General features: G+C 36.2%; 3 protein-coding genes and 1 long non-coding RNA gene across 4 annotated transcripts; 3 read left to right on the top strand and 1 right to left on the bottom strand.

Moving 5' to 3' along the window:
- Positions 1 to 536: 536 nt before the first annotated feature.
- LOC148554115 (protein FAR1-RELATED SEQUENCE 4-like) lies at positions 537 to 935 on the top strand. Its single transcript, XM_088494996.1, has one exon. The coding sequence runs from the start codon at positions 537 to 539 to the stop codon at positions 933 to 935; it is 399 nt and encodes a 132-aa protein (XP_088351122.1).
- An 8,105-nt stretch (positions 936 to 9,040) lies between these two features.
- Positions 9,041 to 10,163, top strand: LOC148554116 (uncharacterized). The gene is made up of 3 exons (XM_088494997.1): positions 9,041 to 9,355; positions 9,435 to 9,953; positions 10,122 to 10,163. Exons 1-3 carry the CDS (start codon positions 9,041 to 9,043, stop codon positions 10,161 to 10,163), a joined length of 876 nt encoding a protein of 291 aa, XP_088351123.1.
- A 1,425-nt stretch (positions 10,164 to 11,588) lies between these two features.
- LOC148554117 (uncharacterized) lies at positions 11,589 to 13,822 on the bottom strand. Its single transcript, XR_015892216.1, has 2 exons — positions 13,758 to 13,822; positions 11,589 to 12,466 (listed from the first exon to the last, which is right to left on the bottom strand). It is a non-coding gene; the product is annotated as an uncharacterized LOC148554117 (long non-coding RNA).
- Positions 13,823 to 14,333: 511 nt separating this feature from the next.
- Positions 14,334 to 15,645, top strand: LOC107605875 (Tetratricopeptide repeat (TPR)-like superfamily protein). The gene is made up of 3 exons (XM_016307807.3): positions 14,334 to 14,592; positions 14,798 to 15,044; positions 15,282 to 15,645. Exons 1-3 carry the CDS (start codon positions 14,386 to 14,388, stop codon positions 15,506 to 15,508), a joined length of 681 nt encoding a protein of 226 aa, XP_016163293.1. The 5' UTR covers positions 14,334 to 14,385; the 3' UTR covers positions 15,509 to 15,645.
- Positions 15,646 to 20,734: the final 5,089 nt, after the last annotated feature.

The raw sequence follows: 20,734 nt of genomic DNA on the forward strand, positions 1-20,734 counted from the left end.
TTTCTACTTTGCAGCTTGCATTTGATTTTTGTCTGAAGTACTTAAAGTCAAAGAGCTTTAGTGCAAGAAAGAGTAAGACTTTCAAGAATAGTGTTGGCGAGGTTTACAAACAAAAGTTTGTATGCCATAGGCAAGGATTCAAGGAGGAGAACTATTACACGATGGAAAAAAGAAAGAAGGAGCCTAGATTGAAAACAAGAACTGGGTGTGAAACCCGAATGGATGTTAAATTTGTACCTGAAACTAGAAGGTTACATATCTTTTATTTCTCTGACGAACACAACCATGATCTGTTAGATACACAATTCAGTGCTATGTTGCCTGCCCACAGAAAAATGTCAGAGACAGATATTATGCAAATGATGAACATGCTAAAGTTCAAGATTAGCACTTCACAGATATTTGGTCTTCTAGCTAGTCAAGCAGGCGGGTATGAATTTGTTGGCTATGGCCCTAGAGATATATACAATGAGATTGCTCGAAAAAGGCGTCAAGTTCCTGGTGATGCAGCATGAGTGTTGAAGAAGTTGGAGGATATGCGGTTGAAGGATCTACAATTATATTTCAAGGCATGTCATGATTCAAGAGGTTTGTTACGTAACTTGTTCTGGTCTGATGAGATTAGCCAACTAGACTACCAACTCTTCGGGGATGTTATTGCTTTTAATGCTACGTACAAGAAGAACAAGTATAGTTGTCCATTAGTCATATTCAGCGGGGTTAACCATCACAACCAAACAATTGTTATTGTTGTTGTGTTAATTATGGATGAAACTACTGATACATATATTTGGCTCCTGCGTCAGCTCATGTTTGCAATAAAGAGTAAGACCCCGACCTCAATAATAAGTGATGGGGCCATGACGATTAGGAATGCAGTAAGAGATGTATTTCCCGAAGTCAGACATAGATTATGCGCTTGGCACCTTATTTGAAATGTGACTAGCAATGTTAGAAATCCATCGTTTACATCTAAATTTAGGAAAATCATGTCGGGAGACTACGAGATTCCCGTGTTTAAGCATAAGTGGGTTCAGCTTGTTAAAGAATTTGGCCTTGAGGATAAGCCGTGGGTGAACAACATGTATGAAGAGAAGCATATGTGGGTTACTGCATATATAAGAAGTAAGTTTTTTCCTGGCTTTAGAACTACCTCAAAATGTGAAGGTTTACACTCAGTTGTGGCAAGGTATGTGGGGTCCCGGTATGATTTGACAAATTTTGTAGGGCATTTTCAAAGGTGTGTTGCACACTTACGCTTTAAAGAATTTAATGCTGATTATGAATCTACACGTGGGGTGCCCGTCATGCAGACTTGTATAGAGCTGCTAGAGAGATTTGCTGCTGAGGTATACACTCATGAGATATTTCTATTATTTCGGCCATTTCTTTCGAAAGCCGGATCAATGCGGGTGCTAAACATAGAGAATAACAATGAATGCTCAAAGTACATTGTGTGTAAGCATGGGAGGTTCGATTTTCTGTGGATCGTTGAATTTTGTCAAGAAGAAATGATCTTCATGTGTTCTTGTTTAAGAATGGAGTCATTTGGAATTCCTTGCGAACATATTGTGAAAGTTCTAGTCGACAAAGATATTTGTGAGCTTCCCCAGTCATTAGTGTTAGATAGATGGACAAAGAAGGTGATATCAACACTCAATGATGCAAGTGGGTTCACTAGGGATGTTGTTATTAGTCATCAAAGTGCCTTGATGGAATTTTCTAAACAATTGGTCGTTGTTGCTGCTAAAGTCCCAAAGAGATTTGACGAGACACGTGACATTATTATGGAGTTGTACTCATCTTACAAGGCTGCAGATAAAGGCACTAAGCAACCTCAGTCATGTGTAGCTAAAAGTAGCAATCCGTATGTGCATCAAACCAATATAGGCTCAGGACAATTATCTAAGAAGAAGCGGCAATGTTGTAGTGTTTATCAAATGGAAGGACATAAAAAGATAACATGTCCTTGGCAAAAGGACATTGACAACAACGTCATGGGAGATGAAGCTAATGGTTCAGATGATGGTGAAAGACCTCTTATCCAGCTCAACAAGATCATCTTCATCATCCGATATAGCAGTATGAATATCAATATCCGAACTCTTAGCCTTTAATCTATTTGGGAATGGACGTGTCTTTTGTGAAGAAAGTTTGGTTGGAGTCTCGAAATCATTGTTCAAATTCAGTTGTGTCATTATTGTCTCAATGCGACTTACAGATTCAAGTATTTTATAAATTTTTTTGTTCCGAGCCATGTTTACAACTCTCATTGACTGCAAAAATTTTAGGTAAAATAACTCCATAAATGTAAAAATACAAAAAGAGTGATGGTTGTTCTGACGAGATTGTCAATGAAAAAAGACAAAGATTTCTCTAATCACAACTAATAGCGAAAAAATGTTTATAATATATAAAATGTATTACATAATATAATTTGCATTACTATTTGCCAACTTAAATTACCTGCATGCTAAGGAGGACCTCTTCCACTTTAATAGACAATTTTTCACTTTTATCTAGATCATTGTTTTGAATAACATCGTCATTGATAATTAGGTCATCCTGTATAAAGAAAATATAAAACATTAAATTACTCATAATAAAATCTAATAAAAGTTAAAAATTCATTAAGTCTTACCTTGGCATTGGGAACTATAGTTCTAATTTGATCAACTAGATCAATTGTGATAAGATCACAGTCTGTAGCCAGTGAGATATTCTATGTATTACGTGCATCATTGGGCTTAAAATCTTCGTTAGGAGGAATATCCATAATTGTTATCAATTGAAGAATATTGTATGAGTAAAATTGCTTGAATGGCAAATATTTAAAATAATTTGTCAAAGTATAAAATTAGTCGGAGTGAGTACATATATATACGCCTAATAAAGATAGTTAAGTTTCAATTCTATCTTTTTTTTTTTTAATTTTTAAACTAAGTAATCCTAAAAAATAATTATGTTATCTTATCTTTTAGTTAAAATCAAATACAAATTGAATGTGATCTTGATTTTTATGTTAAAATTTAACAAAGTGAGTTTTAAATTCATATGATTATATCTTTTCTATAATTATTTTTAAGTCGATAAATAGTCAAATAATAATAATAATAATAATAATAATAATAATAATAATAATAATAATAATAATAATGGACGGATCACTAATATTTAAATAAAAACAGGAACAAACCATTCTATTAATATTATCATGGAAAACATGAGGAATCTAGTTGAATAGCACTACACGTGTTCAAACATTAACCAATCGATTGAATCAATAATTGAGAATACTTCAATCGATTTTATTAACAAAACAATCGATTGAATCAGTAATCGAGGATACTTCCATCGATTTATTAACAAAATAATCGATTGAATGCATACACAAGAGGATTGCAAGCATTCTTCAATCGATTGGACCACTAATTCAATCGATTGAATGCATATCAATTGATTTTAAGAACACCTGAAACAATTTCAAGCCCCTGAAACAGATTTTCTTCATTCTTCGACACATTTCCTTCATGGTCCAGGCCTTGGGATGATATCCCTTGGGTTTGTGATGCCTATATTAGTGTATAGAAGATCAATTGCTTCTCCTTGACAATTGATAGCTTCAGTTTGTCTGTCTTGATGCTGCCTCATCTCAGCAAATTGTTCCTCAATGTATAATCTTATACTTCGTAATTCATCAATCAAATCTTCGCAGTGTTGGCGAAGGAGGCGGTGGTGGTGGAGATTCTTGGGATTGTGCTTGCACCTCAGGGTCTTGTGGTTGTCCTTGGATCTGAGGTTCTTGGGCATTCGGATCTCTTCCCATCTGTCTTAGAGTATTGTCATCAATCTTGGCTACATTACTCAAGACGAAGTCAATTCCAAGCCATTTGAAAATCTTGGTCCATTAACAAGCATATCCTAAACCAACACTTGATTTTTCTCTCTTCATTTCAAGTATATGATGAACCATAAAATAAGGCCAATTTATCTCCTTTCCAGTCACCATAGTCCAAAGCACTAGAATATCTTCGTTAAACAAGATTCCATGATTATGTTTTTTTGGAATCAACATGTATGAAAACAAATATATCAATATACGCTGCTCATTACCCAAACCACTGCAACTTATATTACCTCTAGCATTCATATGTGGATCCTCATACTGCAGACTCTGTAAACCAACCAATCTATTATATTCACCCCATTCCTCATCTGCCGCAATACCTCTAGTAAATTTTGCTCCGTGATAAACTAAATTCTATTGTTCAACTAATTGTTCCAAAGTAACTCTATAATGCCGTGACCCTAAATCAAACTCAATAAATGGCATTACTTTCTCACCCTCTTCGTCACTTTTAGGAACAACATAATTTAAAGTACTATAAACAGCTCTAACCAAGTGGAGATAATAATCATCCTTAGTTTGTACAAAATCAGTCAAGTGCTGTGTTTGCAAAGCATTCTAGACCAAATTATAATGTCTATCATGAATGAAATCGGCTGTTATGTACTTGGGAGGAATAATTTCTCTTGACTCGAACTTCTCCACATATTTGTTCAATGCCCTCGGAGACGGCAGCCACCTTGCCATGTAATGGGATGAAGCAACTAGTCTGGCAGATGCAGAGCTTTCACCCTCAACCCTAGCTCTTTTGGCATTTTTAGTTCTGGCCATTTTGGGGATATTGGTTCGGTAGATTTTGTAGAGATTTGGATGAGGATTGATAATATGTATGTAGTTTGGAGTGGATGTTGATGAGATTGGAGAAGAAGAAGAGCGAAGTTTTCTTGATTTAGAGAGAGAAGAGAGGTTATGCAAAAATGGTGTTATTATGTTTAAAAAGGGGAGGGAGGCTGAACATGGATGGTTATTAGGCTTAATATATATCGCATTTCAAAATTCAATCGATTGTATTAGCATACCAATCGATTGAATGCAGAAAAAAACTTATTTACGTCACATGTCAATCGATTGAATTGGAATATGCCATTAGTCACGTCCAAATTTTAATCGATTGTATTATCATACCAATCGATTAAACTTTCATATATCATTCTAATAGCGTAAATCAATCGATTGGGTAACATAACCAATCAATTGAATTAACTAAACCCACATTGCTTTGATGAGTTCAATCGATTGAATAAGAAAAACCCCACACTGCCTTACAACTTTCAATTGATTGTTTTGTGGTAACCTGAATTCTAATCGATTGAGTTATGGGAACTTGAAATTCAATCGATTGTTTTGTTAATCCAATCGATTGATTTTCTAAGAAACACGATTTCATAATCCTATACGGATGTAACGGATCAAAGATAAAATTTTAATATATTGGGATTGCCCAAAAATTATTACGATCAATAGAAGATCTAATTCGTTATTGTTTTTATTTTTTATTATTAATAAACATAATAAATGAATGATAAAATAATAATTTATAAAATAAAAAATAGATTTTATAATTAAAGAATAAGAAAGGGATTAATTTGTAATTAAAATTAGATAAGGACTATTTAACCGTTATTAAAAAACTTAAAAAAACATGTTTTGTTATGGGACCATTTAATAGGCCAAACATTTTGGGACCATAGAATCTTTGCCCTCCTAATACTCGTCTTGAAAACTCTAATGTTTGGACTTTGGTGTTTTAAAACTTGTTAAAATGTAAATTTAAAAAGAAAATCAAAATAAAAAATTTGGATCTGTTTTAACTTTGTTATTTTAATTTTTTTATTTTATTCAAAAAAATTACTTTCAATCTCTTCCTCTTCTCTCTAATATAGTAACATCATCTCATTGCCGCCTCAAAATACCGCGTCTCCACCACCATACAGTCCCGCCACTTGCTACAACGCTGACGCTATGCCGCAACGCCAGGAAGGAGCAAAGGAGATGGCGTAGCAAAATGACACAACGGAGAAGAAAGAGAAGCGACAAGTTCAGGTGAAACCAGGAAAAAGCAGAGGCATTGCAAAACCAAAAAACCACAGTGATTGAGGTGGGTTGATCCTAGAGATGGATCTTCTTGAAGAGTTGCCATATTACATTTTTAGTGGTCTCTCCGTGGTAGGCCACCGCGACAGCGGGAGTCATGAGTACCACGGATGAGGATCAAAACCATGGCAGTGGTTTCTCTGATCCTTGAAGGTCTCCTCATCCCAGTGCGGTGTTTGCAAGCTCCGGCAATGGCAGGTCACAGCAGAGACACACAAATTACGGGAAAGAATAAAGTTATATTTGGGTCGGGTTTGGAGAGGTAGGTGTTGTTTTTTTTTTATTATTATTTGAATGGATTGGGTATGTTTGAAATTTAAATTTAAATATAAATTAAATAATTAAATATAAATGTTTTATTTTTAAAATAATTAGATAACTTTAATTTTAAAATAATATATTTTTGTTTTTCTATAATTAAACTAAAATGAGTTGTGCTCTTTTTAAAATTATACTAAATTAAATTTTTAATTCAAATTAAATAAATTTAATATTAAAAAGTAATATAATATTTTAAATATAAATTTTGAATCTTTCCAACAATTAAACAACTCATATCTTAAAAGGATATTTTTATCTTTTATAAAATTAATTACAAAATTCTTTTACTTTTTTATAATTAAATTAAATTTTTAATTAAAATTAAATAAATTTAATATTAAAAGATATTTTAATTTTTAAAATTAATGATAAAAAAATATTTTTTATCTTAGTTTTTTTATTTGTTTTTTATTTTTGTTATAATTTTGTAATAATTTAATATCAACTAAAAAATAAAATAAATTTAAATTAAAACAATAAAATAAAAAGGTTGTAACTAAACAAAATTTTGATGTTTTTTCTTTTTCTTCTTGATTATTACTTCATATATAGACATTTTCTTTCTTATATTTAAGGGATAAATACCCTTTCCGGCCCCTGAACATTTTAAAGTGGGACATATCGCACCTTTATCATCCAGAAACCTCAACCTGGTCCTCAACCAACAACATAAGTGAACGAATCGACCCTTGTGACCAGTTGCTAATAGGTTGCCTGGATGACGTGTCAGGTGGAGGCTGAGTTGTCAACTGCAGGTGCCACGTGTAAGTGGAAGTTGTTGCAGGGACTCAAAACCCCCTTCCCTACAACTGAAAAGGCATCGTTGCATTCGGTTAATATTCCCCCTCACTTTCGAAGTACATTTACTGTAATCTCCTTCTTCTTTTCATTCATTCACTAAAAAGCCCTAACACTTCATCTTCCACCATTGTTTCCCTCCAGAACCTTTGCACGACGCTAGAACGGAAGTCTGGTATAATCGAATCTGCGACGAACGTGTGTAGGGCATAGACGTTGACTGTGTGAGACGGCAGTGAAAGGTTAGTTCAGTTTTTCGATTTTCACATTGTGTTAGTTGAGAATGTAATTGTTTTCCATGCATGTCTATGAGGGGTGTGATGTGAGGAACTTTACGTTCGAGATGATCAGTATGATTAATGGATAAAGTGGTTAACAATAAACACTGTTTTTAATTAGGGTTTGATAATGCTAGGGGTTGATAAACGTAGTGAGTATTTCGGGTAATGAAATTTGTATGTAGTGTTATTAGTGATGATAATGTTGGTGGCATTGTTGTGCATTACGGTAAAACTATTTTTAAATGTTGCAGATGTCTGTGTTTGTGATCCCTATATTTAACCATGGCGAAAAGCTTGTTAGAGCTAATGGTAAGCTACATTACTTAGACGGGAAGGTAGAGAAGTTTCCTCCAATGGATATTGATTTCGTAAACAAGAAGGACTTGGAGGAACTTTTCAAGGGTTTGGGGTACTTGACATACAAACAAATCTACTGGCACGACCCAACTGTTATTGAGTTCGAGGATGGTCTGCATGTGCTCTATGGTGACAAGGAGATCAACAACATGTGCGACTTCACTATGAGGCATAATCTGAAGGAGTTCCACCTTTACTTTGAGCATGGAGTGGATATTCCTGTTGTAACTGACGATGAGCCTGTGGAGGAGGAAATGGTATCTGAAGATAAGGATGTCTTGGTGGTGACAGATTCTTCAAAATCTTCTTCCTCCTCCTATGATTCATACGAGAGTGCTGAAGATGAAGCTTACAAGCCCCCTCCTCCTGGGTATGAAACTGAGAGTTCTGAGGAGTCTGTTGATGTACAAAGTAAAAAGAAGAAAAATGGGAAGTCTTGCTCACCTAACACCATGGCAAAGAGAAAGGCCTCCAGGAGATATACTGGTAAGAGGAGGATGAAACATGTTCTGAATAGAGGAATGGAAAGTGGGCCTAGTAGTGGAGATTCATGGCTAGGCCAAGGCCCAGGTAGTAGAGGCTGTGTTGGGCCGGATCTGGGTAATATGGAAGGCCCAGCTAGTGTGGGAAATGTGGGACAGAAGGGGGTTGCAACTCAGGCTGGTGAGAAATTTGTTGATGGTGCTGATATTGTATATGAGTATGAGTCTGAGGGTTTTGTGACTCCAGTTTCATCTGATGATGAGAGGGGCCCTTCTGGTCCAGATTTTAATGAGGGCAAAACATTTGGAGAGGTGCATTTTAGGCTAGGGATGCAGTTTGCAACTATTGAGCAATTTAAAAGAGCACTTAAGGATGTGTTTGTGCAAGATGGAAGGGATTACATGTACCTGAAAAATGAGCCGGGGAGAGTTAGAGCAGCTTGTGCTGAGGAAGATTGTCCTTGACTGATTTTTGTGTCGAAGAACGTGGTTACCAAGTCTTTTGAGGTCAAGACATTTCACAGTGAGCACACATGTGGCCGGGATTATGGAAGCAATCTTGCTGATAAAAATTGGGTGGCTGAGAAATTGGGGATGCGACTAAAAACGCAACCAAAGTTGACACCTAGGGAGGCAATGTAACATATAAAAGAAGACTATAATGTTCAACTGAATCGGAAGATGATTACACGAGCAATAAAGCAAACTAGGGAGTGTTGGGTAATGAAGGGGCTCAATTTGGGAAGCTGAGGGATTATCTGAATGAGATACACAAGAGCAATCTCGGGAGCACAGCACATATGAACACCTTATCCCAGCCACAAGGGCCAAACTTGTTTCAGAGATTGTATATCAGTTTTGATGCTTGCAAAAGAGGCTTCAAGAATGGGTGCAGGCCACTCATCGGGTTTGATGGGTGTTTTTTGAAGGGTTACTATGGAGGCCAACTGCTTTCTGCAGTGACCCAAGATGCAAATAATCATGTGTTTGTCATTGCATTTGGTGTAACCAGGGTTGAGAACACTGATAATCAAAAATGGTTTCTGACTTGCCTTCAGGAGGACTTCGGGGCAAGCATGCTCTTTGGATGGCATTTGATGTCTGATCAACAGAAAGTAAGTTTCATAGTTACTAGCTAGCATCATGTATTGTTAGTTTTCTGCTAACTTAACTGTGTGATATAATATTCTGCAGGGTCTTGTAAGGGCAGTCCAAGAGGTGATGCCAAATGTATTTCATAGGAACTGTGTGCTGCATATGTGGAAAAACTGTAAAAAGAGGTTTAGGGACAAACAGGTTAAGGGTTGTGTTTGGGAAGCAGCTAGGAGCACAGCTCCAGTTCAGTTCAAGGCTGCAATGGATAGGTTGAAAACTGTGAGTAATGGAGCTTGGGAATACATTAGTAAGTTTGACCCTAAGGTATGGTGTAGGGCATTTTTCAGTCACTATCCTAAGAATGCTGCTGTGACAAACAACATGTGTGAGTCTTGGAACGCAGTCATTGTGGAGGCTAGGGAGAAACCAATCCTGACACTGTGTGAGGAGCTACGGGTTCATGTTATGAACAAAATGGCTAGACACAAGAGGATCCTAGGGGCATATAAAGGAAGGCTGGCTCCAGTACAACAAATAAAATTGGACAAATGGATTAAGCCAGAAAGTCACAAGTGGAATGCTCAATGGTGTGGTGACAATGACAGGGTTGTGTTTGAGGTATCCAGGAATACGCACAAGCTAGGGGTTAACCTGAAAAAGCAAACCTGCACATATAATTTTTGGCAGCTCACAGGTTAGGTGTATGCATGTCAAATCAGTTTCAATTTTTTTGGCAATGTATTTGAGCTATGGATGATCTTATATTTGATAAATTATGTTCTATAGGTGTACCTTGTGTTCATGTTGTTGCAGCAATATCCAGAGTGAGGGTAAAATCAGCTGAAGACTTCTGTCTCCATTTCTCACTATGGAGGCCATAAGGAAGACATATGACATTTGTATCAACCCTGTATCCAGTGAAGAGTTTTGGGAACTAACTGACCATCTGAAGGCAGATCCACCAAAAATTGTGAGACCTATTGGTAGACCAGTTAAGAGGAGAAAGGAATCAACTACACCTCCAGCTCCAACTGATGGCAGCAAGGTCAGAAGGACCTTCCAAGTTACCTGTAGCAAATGTGGAGAGGCTGGCCACTACTTCAAAACATGTAAGGGAGCACCTAAAAACCCTAACTGGCAACCAAAAAGCAGGAGAAATAACAAGGTATGGAAGAATTTTCTAAATAATTTGCTTTTCTTTCTGCAGCCATGGAATACTAGCAAAGTTAATTGAAATCTTAACTCATTGTTCAGGGTGGAACATCTGGCCACACTCAGAACAAACCCAAGCATCAAAGGCCGAATCCTACTTTAGAGGAAATTAGGGTTAGATATCTGAATTTTACTTTGCTATGCTTTTTGTTCTTTAGGTTTACTGGTGTCATTGGCTATGTCTGTTTAGAACTGAAGTGTTTGCCATATTATTGTTTTTACTCCTGGAATAGGCTAAGCTTAAGAAGCATAAGAAAAAGATGCCAAAGAGGCCACATGCTCCACAAGAGAAAATCCCAATATCTCAATCTGCCCCTCCAGTGGTAAATGTTATAGTATACTATGCAGTCTAACATTGTTTACTCATTTTTTTTTTGTGTAGTAACTGGCTTATTTTGAATGTTGTTGCATAGCAATCTCAATGTGAACCAGCCCAGCCAAGTCCTGCACCACCATCTAAGTCAAGTGCCAGATTCAGGCCCAAGTTGAAGACCTTTAGGCCACCAGGTCCTCTGAATCCACAAACAGGCCACCAACCAGTAGCTACACCAGAAAATCTTGAGGCCATCACCAAGGAAACAGTTGCTGCATCAAGTGGAGGAACCTCTTTAGACTTATTGAAGTTCATTCCAATACCAAATTTCAGGCCACCAAAGCAGAATTAGTTAACTAGGAATTTTAGACTATAAGACTTATCTGTTTGTCTTGCTGTTTATGTTTTTTGGTTGCTAGTCCAGAATTCTGAAAACTGCATATGTTTAAGGACATGTTTTTTTGGAAAACTACTTAATCTCACATAGTGTGTGAGTTTTATTTTGTAAACTTTGTCTGGTGTACCTTGTGTGTTACCTTATGGAAACTTTGCCTCACATGGCTTGTGAACTGCATATTCCAAATCTTGGATTTGTGAAATGACAATGTATAATCCTTGTGTAAATGTGTATTGTTACTATGTTTTCAGTTTCTTTTAACCATGATTCTGTCAATCAATTACACACAAATCATGAAATACAGAAAATACTCATAACTGACTAAACAAACTCTATTAATCCAGAAACATATTTTATTACAATTTCATATTCTTTTCTTTCACTACATCCAGAAATTGCCCCCATTACAAAACACTGAATTTACAAGTTCAAAGGCATATTAACATTATACAACTGTTACTAGACTACATCCCTTTTTCTATTACAATGCCTAGCAAAATCAACCCAAACACTTTCCATCTGCTAAGAGCACCACTGTTCTTATCATCGCTTTTGACCTCATCCATCTTCTTCTCTATCTCTTCAATTCTTTCTTCCATCTTTTTCGTTGGGTCCGATACTCCATCTTGTACCACTTCATCAATACAAAAAGAGGCAACATACTCATCTAGCCAGGCAAAGTATTTGCAATGTCCTGTGTTGTTCTACATCAAACATGCCTACTGTTCAACTCCAACAAGTTACCAAAATAACGCAGCAACCCAAACAAAAACGATTCCGAAAAATTTACCCTAAAATAAGAACAACCAAAGAAAAGCCTCCTAGGATTTTTTGAAGTTCCAGATTTGAACAAAATGGCGTATGATTCGCAATTGCACACTGGAGGAACAAATTTCTTCTTCATCCTTCTCGACGCTCCTTCCAGAATGCTTCCATCGGCACTCGTTCCACTGCCCCAACTCTCCTCACCCCCACCGCATCTTTTCTCGCGACTGAATGAAGCACCAGAATTTGCAGTTGTCATGCCCGCCATTGCAGGTCCTCTCACATAGCCAGAAGATGCAAACCCTAAACCTTTTCAATCATTCAATAATGGGGGAATATTAACCCAATGCAACGACGCCGTTTCAGTTGCAGGGAGGGGGTTTTGAGTCCCTGCAACAACTTTCACTTACACGTGGCACCTGCAGTTGACAACTCAGCCTCCACCTGACACGTCATCCAGGCAACATGTTAGCAACCGGTCACAGGGGTCGATTCGTTCACTTATGTTGTTGGTTGAGGACCAAGTTGAGGTTTCTAAATGATAAAGGTGCGATATGTCTCACTTTAAAATGTTCAGGGGCCGGAAAGGGTATTTACCCTATAATTAAAGAATATTAAAACTCCATATTACTTTGGAGTATCAAATTACGTGCGCACTTCACACATGTACAAACTCAGATACAGTTAATTCGTTAATTTTATGTGAAGTTGATTGTTAAGAATAGTTAAATAATTTGATAAATTTAACTAAATTATCATCTAATGCAGTTAATTTCATATGAAATTAATAGTTGAGAATTCGTTAAATGATTTGATAAATTTAACTAAATTATCATTTAACAATTCTTAACTATCAACTTTAACTTTACATGAAATTAACTCCACTTGAGTTTCTAATTATACACACTCTTCGTTGCTCGTTAATTTTTTGTTAAATGGGTTATTGTGTTTGGAACAGTAAATTTTCGTTCTGCCATTTTTAAGTGTTAGCCATATTTTTTACGCTTTTCTTTTGAATGATTGGAATGCTTAATATTGTTAAGTGTTTTGAAGTGTCAACTGAACATGGATAAATAATCAGGTCGCGAACTCATTGTTCTTTGTAATTCCTAATTGAGGGCGGTCTCCAAAGTCATTTTTGCTATTTGAAAAAATTAAGAGTTATTGAATTTTTATGTTCATAGTGTTAAATAATGACATCTGACATTGAATGTCCTTGTTGAAAATTACATAGTTAGAGGGTGTTCTAGTTGTTGAATTGCACTGCCATAATCTGAAACTGTTTGTGCTTATTTTTATTGAAGTATTTACATGGATATGGTTACTTGAAATGTGGAACTACCTTGGTTTGACGGTAATATAACAAGACAATGAACTTTACATTTGTTATTGGCTCATGTTGCTTTTATAGTTTTATTGCATGCAGTTATCAAAGGCAATGCTAGACACTTGAGCAATTGAAGCAATTACCATTTATGATAGAAGATGTGTAACGTGTTATGCAAGTTAGTTACATAGATGATAGAATAATGAAATGGGGGCCTTGCAATGAGCATGGTATAAAAGAATAAACAATTGTCTACAACTGTGCACAAGTATAAGTATAATTGACAATGATAGCAAATTTCTCAGATGAACTAGTGTATACAAAAGAAAACACTAAATCATCTATCTGGATCTAAACAAGGAATGAGTTATGTATACTGTATAGAGCTGAATACACATTGAAACATACCAATACCAATTGTCAAGGGTGCGTGTTATTTTACCGATTGCCCCTCCGTCCTGAAATGATTTGAATTAAATAAATATTTGTATATATCTGAAACGACGTTAATAAGAAAAAGATGAAACCTGAATAGAATAGAAAAGATTAGACGGGAAGGTTAACGACGTCGTTCTTATAAGAAGGAGGGTTATTGGGAGGGGGATTGGAAGAGGAGGAAGTGGATTTAGAGGTGGTGAAGGTGTGATAAGAGGTGTCGTGATCGTCGTCGTCGTCGTCGTCGGCAGTGGAGAGGTTGATGCAGGAGCAGCGGACAAGGGTGTTTAAGAAGGCAGAGGCGAGGTTGGTTCCCATGGCGTTCCAACAGGCTCCTTCTCCTTCCTTGGAATCCGAATTCTCCATCTTCCCATCTAACTAACTAACTCTCATCCACACGGATAAAGTACCTCCGCAAATTTCTATTTCTTGTTCCATCTCAACAAGGCCCAATAAAGCACTAAGGCCCAGGAGGTCCGTTCTAGGCCCAATTTATCATAATGTAGTGCCACGTGTTGAGCCAAGAAAGATATCTATCTTGATTGAGATAAGCAGCAACCATGGAGTGGTCTCGGAAGTTTTCAACAATCAACATTCAACGATGGCAAACTTTTCAATCCCAATCCCAAGAAACGGTTTGTCCATACCCAACTACTCAACCAAACGCCCTTCAACACTTCACACGCCCCTCAAAGTTTCTTGCTCTGAGTCTGGGACGAATTCGAATGGAATCAAGGGCCTAGCTTGTGGGATTCTTGCTGCTTGCGCTGTCTCTTCTTCTGCATTCTCTGTGACTGCTGCTAACCAGGTACAAGTCATATAAATATTAGAAAAATTTTAAAGTGTAACTGTACATTGGTGTTTTAGTAATTTGTAACGGTTGATCTTAATTATAAAAAATATATAACTAAGATAACACCAAATATACAGGTATACTTAAAAATTTTCCTAAATATTATGGTAAGTTAGAAAATAAGAGAATTTGTATAAGACAGTATCCAATGTGTTTGCAGAGGCTGCCGCCGCTGTCAACTGAGCCGAACCGCTGCGAGCGAGCATTTGTTGGCAACACAATTGGGCAGGCAAATGGAGTGTATGACAAACCGTTAGATCTCCGCCTCTGCGACTACACGAATGAAAAATCCAACCTCAAAGGGAAGTCCCTGTCAGCAGCACTCATGTCAGATGCTAAGTTTGATGGTGCTGACATGACAGAAGTTGTAATGTCAAAGGCTTATGCTGTTGGTGCCAGCTTCAAAGGTACTAACATTTCTCAAATTCTGTGTTTACAATGCCGTGCTACCTACATCATTCATCTTACATATGATTCGTACTACCCACTTGATGTAGAAATGTCCTGAAATGGTGCTTATGAAATATTTGTATAGGGTAACAACTTAACATGCAATGCAAGATGTGAATTCTTCAATGTATATGTTTAGGCAGGATAGTGTTGTTGCTGAATAGATAAGAGAATGATGGAAGGAACTATTGCAGGTGTGGACTTCTCAAATGCAGTGTTGGACCGTGTTAACTTTGGGAATGCGAATCTTGAAGGAGCTGTGTTTAGGAACACAGTGTTGTCAGGGTCTACTTTTGATGATGCTAAGCTGGAAGATGCAGTGTTTGAGGACACTATCATAGGTTACATTGATCTTCAGAAGCTATGCACAAATAAAACCATAAGTGATGAAGGCAGAGCTGAGCTTGGTTGTCGATCATGACAAAAATCTGGATAGTCTTGTAGATGAATGCTACATCCAAACAACAAATAAACTGCGATTATTTCCCTTTTTTTTATCTCCAGTAAAATGTTATAAGATATTATCCGATTTTAGTTTTAAACAAGGAGTTGAAGATAGCCTCATCTTTTTAGTTATTAATTTGGAGTAGGGGTGTGCATGGGTCGGGTGAAACCGGGTTTGATGTAACTCAGATCCGGCCCGAAATATATACCGGGCCTATTTGTTAGACCCGAACCCGACCCTAAACCCGATGAAACCTATACACTTTCGGGCCACGATTATACGGGTGAAAACCGGGCCGTTTACATTATATTACCTTGATATCTTCTTGTAAGTTAGCATGTAAAAATATCCAAATTTTCAAGACTCCAACCATTATTTGACATGGTAAAATTCACTTAGAAAAATATAATAAGAATAACTCTTCTCTAAAATTAAAATATAACCATAATCAATACTAATATTGCCTAATAACACCAACTATTTAAATCAATACAAATAACACAAGATTATGCATTAGTCTAAAGTCTTATGCATTTTAAACATAAAACATTAACTTATAGTCTTATATATAATGACTAATAACACAAAATATTAAGGTTTACAATACTTAAATTTCACATAATAATAGCCATCATCTATCACTAATAACACAATATTAATTGTGTATGATGATCGGGCCACCGAGTCGATTTCGGGTGACTCGAGCTATGACCCGGACCCGACCCGAAATAATGAACGGGTCTACTTTTGAGACCTATACCCGACCCTAGACCCGATGAAATCACATCAAATTAGTCCATAAAGTGTTCGAAACCGGGCCGAGTCTTCGAGTCGGGCCGAACCATGCACACCCCTAATTTGGAGGATGTGGTATGCATAGATATAGATGATAGGTGTGTTTTTAAATAATATATTTTTTTTCTAATTTAAAATATAAATTGGAGGCACAGATTTAGGGTGACTTAGAAAACCTAGGCTCTGATTTGTACCGTGATAATTCAAATTCGGAGGGTGGCAAATTGAAGCCTACGATTTGAGAAAAATTTTTTTTTAAATGAAGGTTGAAAAATTGGTAGGTTAATTTTGAGGTTTAATAAAATTTAAAAAAATTAGAAAACCCAATTTTTGAATCCAATTCTAAAGGTCCGATTTGTATCTTGTATCGGTGTTAGGTGGATTCGTTCATTTTCAAATCAGGTATGTTACCAACTAGGCGTGTTTATGGACCGGATGAAGTCAGGTTTGTCTTTACCCAGATTCGACTCTAAATATACATCGGGTCTATTTTTTAGACTTTAACCATTTCCTAAACCTAATGAAATCTAAATATTTTTGGGTCACAACTATACCGAATCCAAACCGGGTGAAAATCGGGTCTTTAAAACTTTAACAGTAATTTATAAAGAAACTTATTTATGATGCAATTATTTATAAAGAAGAAACTTGTTATCGAAAAATTGATATCCATATTTGAACTTGAATTTGTCCATAAATTCTAATTTGATGATTCTTTGATTTATTTTCTAATTCAACAAGTATGATTAAAAATAAAACAATAAACTTATAATTAATATAACATAATATTGAAATAAATTTAAAACATATATATCTTTTTTAGTTTCCTTATAGTGCATATGGGCCAGATGAAGCCGTATTCGCATTGATCTTGACCCGGACCCGATCCGAAATAATGATCGGGTCTATTTTTGAGACCCTTACTCGGTTCTAAATCTGTTGAAATCACACCAAATTAGCTCCTAAAATGTTCGGGACCGGATCGGGTCTTCGATTCGAACTGAGCCATATACACCCCTATTACCAACAATACGAGCATATAAAATCTATTATGAAACTCGATCACAAATGTTACTTATTGAGCTATACATTGAGTTTGAACAATTTGAAACCGATCGAGATATCAAATGGAGAGATTACAACTATAATAGCGAGAATGAGTTTGAAAGCAACTACGAAGTTGCTAAACCAATGGAAAATAATGTTAAAACTAATGAGACTATGGAGACAGATGTCGCAGAAGTGACAATAATAAATAAACCAACATCCGTTTGAAGAGCCATTTTTCATGCGCTGTTGGATATAGATGCTATGCATACACCAAAATTTTCTAAATACATACAGATATGTAATGTAGATAAATTATATGATAGATTTATAATATAAAAATAGTTAAGTTTAACGCCAAATAGGATGACTATATTTTAAGTTTTTTATGCAATTAGTGAAGACTTGTTATTCTTTTAGATATCTAGTACAAAAAAGTATTATTTGGCATATTTTAGAATTTTGTTTATTTTTTTGTTAGTGTAATTTTTATATTTTCAAATTATATATATATTTGTTTTTATATTACATGCATGTGATATAGAATTTAAAATCTTAAAATTATAAATATATATATCAATAATTTAAAATATATATCATATGTTTACATAATAATTTATATATACTATGTATATTTAAAATTGAAAATGGACATATTTTTAGATATTTAGATTGTATGTTTATTTATATATGTATCGTACTACAAATTTAAAATTTAAATTGAAAATGTACGATAAATATATATAATAATAATATATATGTTTACATAATAATTGATAGGGTTAAGTACGATTTTGGTTCTTAAGGTATAGGTTGAAAATTTTTTTTGTCTTTAACTTTTTTTGCATACAAAATCGTTCCTAAGATTTAAAACCAAATTTTAAAATATTTATTTTTACTTAAATATTAAAATTTTGGACTAAATTACCCAAACAAAAAAATTATAAAATAAAAAATAAGAGAAAGAGAGTGTTTCTGCTCCTATGAAAGCGAAATGAAAGAAGAAGAAAGGAAATGGAAAAGGAAAAAGAAGCTGTCCACGATCCACATCTGTCTCCGCTTTCGCTAACACCTCCATCGATTTTGGTCCCTAAGATAAGGACAATTTTAAAACTGTGTTAAACATTAAAAATGATTTTGTATGCAAAAAAAAGTTGAAAATAAAAAATATTTTTGACCTATACCTTAAGGACCAAAATTGTACTTAACCCTAATTTATATATGTTATGTATATTTAAAATTGAAAATGTATATATTGTATATTTAGATTGTATATATCTATATATTTAAATACGTATTCATATTCTATACTTATATATTTAGATAAATATATATTATATGCTCGTATAACTTATACATTTATATAAAAAATATATTTTGTATTTTGTGTTGTAAACATGTACGGAATATATTTACATAAATATAAATTATTTACACAATATTCAGTAGACTATTAATTTTTTAACCATTAAAATGAGACACTTTATACTATATTCTGTACAAGTGCGTTAGAGATATCGATCCCAACTGATTTCGTGAATCCGAAAAAATTCACAAAATAATGGTATAAATTTTTAATGAACTGCTAACTCAGATTATTTATTAGCAAATAATATTGACCCAAATAATAATAATTGTTCATACCCTGGCCCAACGATTAAGGCCTAGGGTCCAAGTAAAAAGGCCCAACCCAAAGGGTTGACCTCACCTTTCACCAGATCAGCCACTACGAAGTCGGTATTCGTCTCGACTTGCTCTAAAGAAATCGGGAACGAGGATTAGTTGGCAGATAAGCACTCATTTGAATGAGTAACTGCCCCTAGAATCTCTCTAACCACTTCCACAAGTCATATCTTAACTTCCCTAAGATAAAGGGACGGTTATCACCCTAAAAAAGTGGCACTACTTCAACGGTGGTTATTGGTTCACCATTATAAATACACTGACACCTCTCAGGTATCGCTAAGTCCCAATACTCTCTAGGCCTGCTCACACCCTTGCTGACTTAGGCATCGGAGTGTCTTTGCAGGTACCACCCCCATTCGTTCATACTCACAAGTCGGACGGAGGCCCTCAAGACGCTGACCCGCACGAAGGCTTCCTTCCTCAGACGATTGGGCCAACCCAGCGAGTCCAGCCCAACAATCTTCGGTTACCCATCGTAACATTGGCGCCGTTGCCGGGGACCCGAGAGATCAACCAGTGATGGCGGACAGATCCCCTGAGGAGGGTCATGTGGAAACAGATTCTGAACAAGAGAATCTGGATACCGGAAATAACGATGCGGACCTAACTCTACATCAGGAAACCAACGATCAACACAAAGAAGGAACCTCCGGAGTCAAAACCCCGAAGGTGAATTCCTCTGAAGGCCGTGAGTCAGAGAAAGACGGACAGTCCCACGCAACTGAGCTTATGGGATTAGTTCATGTCCACCAAAGTCGTTTGGAACAACTAGAACAGGAACGAGAGCGACAAAGGGAGATAGAAAAGCACCTAAGAGAGGATATGGATCGACGAAAAGAGTTAGAGGAAAAACTCTTAAAGTTAGAACCCTCCCTCAAAGGTCGGAACTCCCGTGACGGTAGAGAAGAGTCGCCCCTAGGGGGGAAGATCCTTTTAGTGAGGACATAATGAGGGCAAAAGTTCCGAGAAACTTTAGAAGCCCTGATATGGACCTCTACGACGGAACCACTGATCCAAAGCATCATCTGAGCAATTTTAAAAGTCGGATGTATCTGGCTGATGCTTCTGATGCTACGAGATGCAAAGCCTTTCCGACAACCTTGTCGAAAGCGGCGATGAAGTGGTTCGACAGCCTCCCCCCGAGGTCGGTTACTAGTTTTGAAGACCTCTCAAGGAAGTTCTTGATGAGGTTCTCTATCCAGAAAGATAAAGTAAAACATGCACCAAGCCTCCTGGGAATAAAACAGGAGGTCGGAGAAACTTTACGAGCCTATATGGAAAGGTTCAACAAAGCATGTTTAGAGATTCAAGACCTGCCCACCGAGGCAGTCATAATGGGGTTAGTCAATGGGCTCAGAGAAGGTCCTTTCTCACAATCCATATCCAAAAGACACCCCATCTCTCTAAGTGATGTGCAGGAAAGAGCTGAAAAGTACATCAACATGGAGGAAAATGCTAAGTTAAGAGACCTGAGTTGGCGACCTGGGCACCCTCCCCCAACAAAAGAAAGGGAGAGGGAAACCAAGAAGAAGGAAGAACTCGGTCTCGATAGACCAAGAAAATATCACTCTTATACTCCTCTGAAAGTCTCTATAGTGGATGTATACAGAGAGATTTGTAACACCGAAAGGCTGCCACCCCCCAGACCCATTAAAAATAAAAAAGGGGGGAGCC

This window comes from Arachis ipaensis, chromosome B7 (assembly GCF_059453495.1).
Source record: "Arachis ipaensis isolate K30076 ecotype BB chromosome B7, ASM5945349v1, whole genome shotgun sequence".
NCBI lineage: Eukaryota > Viridiplantae > Streptophyta > Magnoliopsida > Fabales > Fabaceae > Arachis > Arachis ipaensis.

Bases quoted from the DNA above. Each gene is read 5' to 3' on its own strand.
- LOC148554115 (XM_088494996.1), top strand. From the start codon at position 537: ATGCGGTTGAAGGATCTACAATTATATTTCAAGGCATGTCATGATTCA.
- LOC148554116 (XM_088494997.1), top strand. From the start codon at position 9,041: ATGAACACCTTATCCCAGCCACAAGGGCCAAACTTGTTTCAGAGATTG. The intron at 9,356-9,434 runs GTAAGTTTCATA...AATATTCTGCAG, and splicing joins TGATGTCTGATCAACAGAAA to GGTCTTGTAAGGGCAGTCCA. The intron at 9,954-10,121 runs GTATCCAGGAAT...TATGTTCTATAG, and splicing joins ATGACAGGGTTGTGTTTGAG to GTGTACCTTGTGTTCATGTT.
- LOC107605875 (XM_016307807.3), top strand. From the start codon at position 14,386: ATGGCAAACTTTTCAATCCCAATCCCAAGAAACGGTTTGTCCATACCC. The intron at 14,593-14,797 runs GTACAAGTCATA...ATGTGTTTGCAG, and splicing joins CTGTGACTGCTGCTAACCAG to AGGCTGCCGCCGCTGTCAAC. The intron at 15,045-15,281 runs GTACTAACATTT...GAACTATTGCAG, and splicing joins TGTTGGTGCCAGCTTCAAAG to GTGTGGACTTCTCAAATGCA.